Source organism: Hipposideros armiger, unplaced genomic scaffold, assembly GCF_001890085.2.
Source record: "Hipposideros armiger isolate ML-2016 unplaced genomic scaffold, ASM189008v1 scaffold_281, whole genome shotgun sequence".
NCBI classification, from domain to species: Eukaryota; Metazoa; Chordata; class Mammalia; order Chiroptera; family Hipposideridae; genus Hipposideros; species Hipposideros armiger.
In genome coordinates this window covers 1,365,848-1,375,740 of record NW_017731631.1, presented here as the reverse complement: position 1 = coordinate 1,375,740, position 9,893 = coordinate 1,365,848, and the positions used below count along the sequence as shown (strand labels likewise).

The 9,893-nt window shown below is 37.9% G+C and overlaps 1 protein-coding gene across 7 annotated transcripts in view; it reads left to right on the top strand.

Moving 5' to 3' along the window:
• GRIA3 (glutamate ionotropic receptor AMPA type subunit 3) overlaps positions 1-9,893 on the top strand; it is a 483,327-nt gene that overhangs the window by 282,550 nt on the left and 190,884 nt on the right. For all 7 annotated transcript variants that reach the window (XM_019657922.1, XM_019657921.1, XM_019657923.1 and 4 more), the window contains one exon: positions 3,574-3,627. In XM_019657922.1, coding sequence (XP_019513467.1) covers positions 3,574-3,627 — 54 coding nt within the window. The remainder of the gene's footprint in view (positions 1-3,573; positions 3,628-9,893) is intronic.

Below are 9,893 nucleotides of genomic sequence, written 5' to 3'. Positions count from 1 at the left end.
TTGAAATGACTTGAGGGCTTCTAATGCCAGCATGATAAGCACGATATTTGAATATGTGGTTCCACTCCTCTGAGCCAGCTCAAATCTCATTTCTTCCAGGAAGCCTACTTTATCCACCCCAGCAGGCCTTAGATACCTCTTCTTCCTCTTCTTCCAGAACCTAGAGCAATCATTAATATTTTACATTTAGCACACATGTAATGAACTGCCAGGAATATGGGTTCTAGAGGCAGACAGATGCAGGTTCTAATTCCAGCTTAACCACTTCTTAGCTGTGTGGCCTTGGGCAAATTACTTAAATTCTCTTTAGCTGAGATTCCTCATCTATAAAATGAAAGGTGATATTTAATCTATTAAATTGTTCTAGGGATTACGTACATATAAAGCACTTAGCACAGTGTCTGGCACATATTAGGCATTCAATTAAGGGCAGTTGTTTTTATTATTATTACAATGGCCTTTTATATACAGTTCTGGTTTGGTGTACAAGGTCTGACAATTAAGATCGTGAACTTGCCACTGTGCACTTACATTGGCAGCACTGTACAAACAGCTCAATAAGGTTTCATAACCTTGGTATATCAGTGTCTCACAGCTGTGTTCGTGTGGAAGTGTGGTGGTGTCTTGCTGAGTGGCATTCATTATTGTCATTGCGTGTTTTTATGTGCCATTGCGAGAATGTCTGAGCTTTATTTAGAGCAAAAAACAAAAATTAAGTTTCTTGTTAAACTTGACAAGAGTAGAAGTGAAATCAGGGACATGTTAGTCCAAGTTAATGGGGATAATGCCATGAAGACAATGGCAGTGTACAAATAGATTAAACGTTTTTCTGAGGGAAAAGAACATGCCACTGATGAAAAAGAGGTCAGGGTGGCCAGTAACAAGCAGAACTGATGAAAACATTGCAAAGAATCATCGAATTCTGTGTCAAAATCATTGGCTGACTGTGAGAAGCATAGGAGACCAAGTAAACATCGATAGAGAAACAGGAAAATTTTGACTGAAAATCTTGGCATGAGGAAAGTGTGTACAAAACTGGCCCTGAAGAAGCTCACCAATGAACAAAAGCAAAAGAGAGTCGAAGTTTGCCAAGACATTTTGGAGAGGCAAGACAATGTTTCGGGCCATTTTATCACTGGTAATGAAACATGGGTGTACCAATAGGACTCTGAAACAAAGCATCAAAGTGCACAATGGAAGTCAGTCAATTCTCCATGAGCAAAGAATTCCATCAGTCCAAATCAAGAGTCAAAACGATGTTGCTAACATTTTTTATATCAGAGGAATGATTCATTATGAATATACCAACCAGACAAACAGTTCACCAAGTTTACTAGTTGGAAGTGCTGAAAATGGTGCATGAAAAAGTTAGATGACCTGAACTTGTTTTATTCATGGCTCTTGCATCACAACAATGCACCAGCTCACATATAACTGTGAGGGAGTTTTTAGTCAGAAAACAAATAGCTGTATTGTAACACCCTCCTTACTCACCTGATCTGGCCCCCAATGACCTCTTTCTTCACCCAAAGATAAAGGAAATATTGAAAGGAAGACATTTGAATGACATTCAGGACATCAAGGGTAATATGATGACAGCTCTATGGCCATTCCAGTAAAAGAGTTCCAAAATTGCTTTGAAGTGTGGACTAGGCTCTGGCTTCAGTGTGTAGCTTCCCAAAGAGAGTACTTTGAAGGTGACCATAGTGATAGTCAGCAATGAGGTATGTAGTACTTTTTCTAGGATGAGTTCGTGAATATAATTGTCAAACCTCATATGTGCAATTTTATTGTCTTCATAAGTTGTTTTTAAAACCTTTGACAGCTGTGTCCAGAATGAAACTTAAGCTTAATGGCCTCTTACTTGCATGGGTTCTCTCCAAGGCCTTATTGCAAATATTTTATTCATAATGTTGTATTATTTTTCTTAAAAAGTGATCCTAAAGTGATATTAGCTTCAGGCCTGTACAAAACCTGGTTCCTGGGCCGGCCAAGTGGTGCGATGGTTAAGAACTGGCTTGGGACGCCAGAGGGCCCTGGTTCAGATCCCACATATGAAGGCCAGTGACACTGCCTTCCACAGCTAAGATGCTGAACAACAGCTCAACCTGGAGCTGGACTGCTGTGAGTTGTCGACGATGGCGTAGGCTGCAGCCCCTGTGGCAGTGGGTTGCCATGGGCTACCGTATGTAGCCAGCAGCCAGCGTGAGCAGCCAGCAGCTACAGTGAGCAGCCGTCCAGAAGCTGGCGACTGATCTGCCTCACCCGGGAAGAGTGCAATGATGGTGCCAACTTGGGCCAGTGAAGCAACGTCCTCCACAACTAGACTGAAGAACAAAAAGGAGAGCAACTTGTCTGTTCCCCTTCCCCCAATTCCCAGCAATGTTCCCATCCCCCCAATTCCCCAATTAAAAAAAATTCTTAAAAACAAAACAAAACAAAACCTGCTTCCACCTCTGGCTGTGTCTTTAACCTCTATGTTACCCACCTCCTCGTTCGCACTCCTGCATTCAGAACACTACTTTGCACATACTTGGTACTCAATAAAATGACATTTTATAAAATCCTCAATTAACCAGAATTTTTGCTGTAGTTAGCTATCTGGAAATAAGCTTATGTCAGGTATTCAGTCAAAAACTTCCAACTGCCAACCAATACATTTCATTGGAAAATATTTAATCCACTTATATATTTTGAGATAATAAAAAATGCACTTTGTAAACTGTAAGGCTATTAATCAGTTTTATTCATGAAAACTACAATAAGAATGATGATTCTAAGGCAAGGTTTCTCAACCTTGGCTCCACTGACTTTTTTCCCTGGATAATTTTTTGTTGTGGGAGGCTGTCTGTGCATTCTAGGATATTCAGAAGCATCCTTTGCCCCTACCAACTAGATGCTAGTCACCCGTCACAGATTTGACAACCAAAAACATCTCTAGTCATTGCCAAATATCCCTTAAGGAAAAGTCCTTTTCCCCACTGCCCTAAGACATCACATTCAGCACCAAAAGATGTACAGATGGTCACAAGGTTTTTTATTAAAGCAGAAAAAAGGAATGAAGCATTTTTAAAAAGTTTCAATAAGCAAAAGCAACCTCGATTAACCTGAAAATCCCATTAACCCGATTCCTTGACTGTTCTATTCCCTAAACATTCCAGATAACAACAAAAGAAAGTACCATACATTCTGTTTTCTCATTTGTATGCAAAGTTCAGCCCATTTGCCATTTCAACAGCTAAGTACAGAAATTCAGTTCATGGGTGGGAGGATCATCAACTTCATTGCTTTTGCCAACTATTTTAAGTGACAGTGATGCTACTGACATGGAAATTTAGGGAGTTTTTTTCCTTGCTGACATTTTTAACTTTGATATTAGCAATTCTCCCTGTATTCTCTGCCTGAAAGTGAAATGCAACAAAAGGAAAACTGATCCACTTAACTGTGATTTTACTGTATAAAGACCTAAAATTTTGTTGATCAATTAAAAGTAATTTGTTCTAGCCATCCCACTGATTGTGCAATTGAAAATATCCTTCTTGAATAAGCAATATTTCTTATTTCTTTCTGTAGGTTGTGATCCTGGGGAAACATTCGAGAGGTTATCACTACATGCTTGCTAACCTGGTAAGAAAAAGCAATGTTTCATTTTCCCAGGGCAATGTATTCTATTTCATTTATGTCATCTGTAATTGTCTAAAAAAGAAATACATGAATTACCTAATTTGTTCTCTAGACGCTTGGAGAAATGAGTCAGTAAATACCAAAATCTGAATGCAATAGCCTTATTTTCAATTATTCTGTCTCTGTTTTAGCTGTGAAGCTTATTGTATCCTCTACTCATTCAAAAAATAATAATTTGATATTATTCTTCACTGCTTATTCTTAGATTAAACTTGGATTTGAAATGTGAACCATTGTACCAGGTTTGAAATGTAAAATAAAGGATGGGGGCACATGACTCTTTCCCCAACTAATCCAAGTGTATGTGCACATCAGTACTGGATTTGTCTTTTCCAAAGCAGACTACTACCAAATCTTTTCAAGCCAGATACCAGAAATAGGTTGAACATGGAACATTAAGTAACCCTGCCAAAGTGTATAGCCACCTTTCTACTTACAATAAAACACAACTTGAATGTCTACCTTCAAACATTCCATGCATTTAAAATTTGTGACATTCTAGATGCTAGTGTTACATTTAGGCACCATATTTCTCCATGTATAAGACGCACCCACCTTTTAGACCCCAAATTTTTCAAAAAAGGGCACGTCTTATACATGGGGAAATACGTAAGGTTATAGCTCTTTTATTTCTAAAAGGACAATTGGTTTAGAGATTAACAAAATGGCTTCTAAATCAGTAATATCTTTTTGGCAGAGGTTCTGAATAATACTACTACCTCTAAGAGAAATGTTAAATTATCACTATGAAACTAAGCATCTCTTAAATTATTACATAACATATGCTCTAAATTCAATTTTGTTTCATTAGTACAATAGAATCATAATCATTACAGGGCTCTTAAAACAAAACAATAGCAACAAGGTGAAAGATTATTGTAATTATAGTCTTAGTCTTTTTTAATGTAAATAGTTTTTATTTACATGACTGTGTCCACAAATACTTTTCACTGATCATCTCTGGTAATATATTTTTCTCTCAAAATCATATACATAAGAAATGAGAATTAAAAGCATTTTAGATCTTTTTAAATTAAAGTTTATTGGGGTGACAATTGTTAGCAAAGTTACATAGATTTAAGGTGTACAATTCTGTAATACATCATCTATATATTACATTGTGAGTTCAAAGGAAAAATCTTATTTTTTGTTTTAATAATGAATTTTTTTAATGAGAAAGCAAATGTTCCATAAACCCTTTTCTCAGGAAGTATGTACACTGAAACACTTTATAAGATGAAGATTAGAGCTACTGCTTTGAAATGTAACATGCATCTTTTCCAATAAGTTGCTCAAAGTGGAGCACTGCAGTCCTTTTTGGAGATAAATGAATCGACTCTTTTAGGGAAAATCTTGATTCTTAATTTACATCTGAATACATTCAATTTGTTTTTTGTCCATTGAGAGCTTTTCTGTTCTTTTTTTTTTTTTTAGCTGAGCCATCCTGCTACCTGTTGGCAGCTCAGGGGGAGCTCAGCTCGGGCTGGGCATCGAACTGCTGTTGCTTAGAGCTCAAACCCTTGAGCGAGCTCTTAACCAACTGAGCCACTCGGCCGGCCCCCTCAATTTGTTTTTTAGGCAACCAATAAGTAAATAATGTTTCTTGACTCACTGGAGATTAGATCAAACTTGGAAAGAAACAAGGAGGTCATGGCATAGCACCTTGGGCAGTTATTAATAGGTTTTTACCATTTCTTCCTCAACAATACTTTTTTTTTGCTTTTATTCCTCCCTTCCTCCCTCCCTTCCTTCTTTCCTTTCTTCCTCTCCCTTTTCCTTCTCCTCTGCCTTGTAAGATCTAGGGTTCACCCATCTCTGACAGTCAATGATATGACATTAGGTAGTACACACACAAACTTTTATTATAATGGTAATGTATAAATTTGATATTTATAAGAAAAATATAAAACTAGCATGTCAAAATCCAAATTTTATGGATATTATTACTTCATACAGGGCTACAGTAGAGATTTAACAACAAATGAAATACTTTTTTAATGTGTCAAATGTGTTACAGAAATAACAGCATGGGGGATAAATACATATAGCAAAATCTGTCTTTTGTATACATGACTGTGGTAGTGGACAACTGAAGTTTGGGAAAGAGCATTGAACTAGGGGTCAGAAAGTTTGGGATGTCATATTGTCTTTGCTACTAATTAGCTATGGAACCTTGGGTAATTCACTTCAACTCTGTGGATCTCAGTTTCCCTACTATAAAATTCAGATGGGAGTGGGGGGTACTGATGTATTGGTTGGGTGGTTTGGGAACAGATACTAAATTATGATTAGAAGTGTAAAACATTTATTGGGAGTAATAAGTGTGAAAAGTAAAAGGCAGAGGGATACACACAGGTAGGCAAGGAGAGCTTCAGACCATGAAGCAGTTCTGACATAAGTGAAGCAGGTAGAAAGGAAGTTTGATAAGAAGAGCTTCAGACTGTGCTATATCTCTGAGAAAGTCTGGGCCAGCACAACTGGGAACTCTGGTGTAAATACTGTACATAGAAGAACCCCATGCTTCCCCAAAATGGCAAGCCATTGTACCCCCACATTGCTCAGCCATTGGCTGGCAGCTGCCCAGGAAACACACACCTCTGGCTTGAAAGCTGAGGTAGACCCTGAAGGCACCTGATACTGGAGGCTGTCAGCTAACACAACTCCTGGAGGTAGGTTCTATCTTAAAGGGAGATCTGAGTCATGCATACCAATGGCTGTCTCACTTGGCCTAAAATGACCAGATGATCTATAAAGACGTTTCACATTCTAAAATTCTAGTGGGTCTTTTTAATCCTACTTATAAGCCTTCAGATGAGTTCTGATTTCAACTTTGAGACACACATGTGACAGAAATGAAAGTCTATGGAGAGATACAACTGCAGAAAGAATCACTAGGAGAAGGTTGGAGAAAAGAATGTAAACTGAATGTGTAACACAGAACTCAGAATTATGAAACCTTGGGAGGATGCTTAGTACAAGAAACAAGCAAAGTTTTCCCCTTGAGAATGAATGTAATATATAGTATCATGTCAGTCTGGGTAATGAAAATATGAACTCATTCTCCATGCTTTGAGTTGCCCCCCTTGTCTTCCTCTAGTAACCTTCTTTTCATTCCAACACAGCCTTGTGTTTCCATAAGTCCCTGTGCTCTATTCACATTGCATATGGCAATAGAAATAAGAACTGTTGCTAATCTCTGATAAAAAAAATAATGAGACGGATTATCCCTATGATGGTTTCCAGATTTTGAAAGCAGATTTTTAAAAACTCAAACCTCTCTATGAAAGACATACACAAAACACACAGCAAACCAACACTATATAGAAGACATTTAGATGCTCAAAAAAGGGTAAGTGAAACTAAGAAAATGTTCCCTTTGAAGATGAGCCAGCTGGATGAAAACACAGAAGAACAAAGTCAATCTGAGTCTTGGTGTAACAACAGCACAGAACCACTGCCTCTTTCTGTAAATGCAAAATCAAAGACAGTCACACTGTGTATTTAAGCTTTCTGGAATCACCTGCACCAGAGTCCCAGGTGCCCCCTTTGTTATTTGAGCTCTATCTATCTGGCAAGTCTTCTATGTGCTTTTACATGGACCTTCCCTGGCAACAATCCTGAAGTGAGAAAACTTGGATAGTCCATGAATGCTTCAACAAAGGCCTTTCACATGTCAGGGTGTACGTTTCAGTGTGGACAATAAGGTGCAAAACATTTTAAATTGTTGAAATCCCTGGAAGAAACAAAAGATTCCATCAAGAACACAGGCCAGAGATGTAATCTGGTCAGGTTGGAAGTGGACATCCCAATAGAACAAGTAAGTCTCTTATAAATTCTTTATCAGTTGATGATGTCATTTCTTCTTAGGTTTTGTTCCATAATTAATTGTTGTTTTCTTTTCCAGGACTCTCTCTAAGGTGGTGAAATGTCTCCACTCAAATACCAGAGGTAACCAGTATTTATACAATTTGTCAGTCAAGCAGCCTCTTTCTTTCATGGTAAGAAAGAAAGGATCCTGTAAGCTGCATTCCCAGGCATGTTATGTATTGTGATTTAATTTTATCATATATGTCAATAGTAGCTAAGTGAAATAAGTCACACAGAAAAAGTCAACAACCATATGATTTCACTGATATGTGGTACATAAAACTGAAAACAACAAAGGAACAAGACAAACAAATGAAGAAACAAAATCTCATAGACACAGACAATAGTTTAGTGGTTAACAGAGGGTAACAGGGTAGGAGGGTGGTAGATGAGGGTAAAGAGGTCAAATATATGGTGATGGAAGAAGAACTGACTCTGGGTGGTGAACACACATTGTGATATATAGATGATGTATTACAGAAACCTGTGTAATTTTACTAACAATTGTCACCCCAATAAAATTTAATTTAAAAAAGAGCCCTGTATTAACCCTAGGTATAATGAAAGAAAGCATAAGTTCAGGTGCTAGAAGGCAGGTTTAAATCCTGAGAGTTCATCAACTAGACTTGTGACAAACCAAACCTCTCTGAAGCTGTTTCTTAATCTGTTAAATGAAGAGTTAGACCAGATTGCTATTTCCCAAAGTGTGCTCTTTGTACATGAGATGATTTTAGGTAGCACATAGCCAAAGTCCTTAAACTGATTAGTTTTGAATTTATATTAAATGTGTGTTAGAAAAAAAATAAATATCCCATCAACTGTGATTTTACAGAAACCATTTCTCAGAATGAGGCTAAAGTAGATATTTAGGTTAAAAAAAAACTTAGTCAATGTAAAGAAAAATATTAGGTAAATAATAGTTCAGATAATCACCTATCACAAAAATTTTAAAAAGACTGTAAAGATGGTATATTAATGACTAAAATTTGGAAAAGATTCCAAGGTCACTTCCAGCTCTACATTTCTTCCTCATGGAGGGTCAGTTTGGACCAGGGAAGGCCAGGAGTGAGAGTGTAGGCACCTTAGCTGGGTGAACACTGAGGACATAAATCAGGGAGCAAAACCAGAGCCCTGTTATCTTTGTGGATATAAAGTCATAAGACAAACTTAAAATCAGCACAATTGGGCAAAAGCCAAAAGAGGTGGAGTACCCTTAGCTAAGTTATAACAGATCTGAGAGCCTAAAGGATCAATCAAAGTAGTCTAGAAGTTGACACAAAATGAATTGGATCTGGCTTAAGATGGTCCAACAACAGATGTTTGGTATATAGCCCACAAAAATTAGACAAAAGAAACAAACAAACCCACAAGCATTTAAGGTGCCCAGGAGAGACTGTGAACCATAGTACAACTGATTCCATGCTACCCCAGTTGACCTCTACCTTAGAATCCTGACAGTTTCTCTACCTAAGTCAAGACTAATCCCAGAATTGGGGACAGTTGTTGACCCTGCAAGTGGAAGTTAGGTAATGTCAGCTGCCAGTAGTAGAGAGCCACTGGGAGCAGGCAATCAAGCAGGCCATTGTGCTAGGAAAGAAAAAGGGAAAGAAGTATTTTAGACTCATTCCTCCCTGCTGTGCCAGTTGTTTCCTTTACACTTCTTGCTTGCCTCAGAACTCCTATGAGGAGATATTTTTATCTACCCACCTCCCCAATTTCTTTATGGGCTCAGAAAAGATACATGACTTGCCCAAAGTCTCATAGCTAAACCATTGTCAAGCTAGGTTTACATTTCAGGTTGATCAGACTTATTATAAAGCACCTTGCTCTTCCCATATTACCCACTCAAGCAAGCATCTCGGTGAGACAGAAGGCCATCCCCACAAAGGTCACATCAGAATATTTGCAAAGACATAAACGTATATGAATGAAATATGAACTATAAATTTATGAGGGTGATATGATCAGAGAGAAAAACTTACAAAACAAGGACAGCTTTGTGAATCTGGGTTTTAAACTTGTACACACACACACACACACACACAATCCCTTCCCTTGCTCTCTCATCCTCTTTGTTTCTCTTGCTCTCTCTTCTCCCTTTCCGTTCCCATCTGCCTCATTCTTATTATTAGTATGCCAGAAAATAATGATGGGGAGGGTACTAGATTCCATCTAATTTTTCCAAATTTTTACTAAACAAAACCATTATTCATAAACTAGAACCCAAAAGAGGAAGACAGGAGTAACCTAAGCTTAAAGATGTGAACTCTGCAGCTTACCAAATCTTGGGATGCACCTGAAACAGAGAAGGGCCCACTTTGTTTAGAGAAAACAGCAAGTTT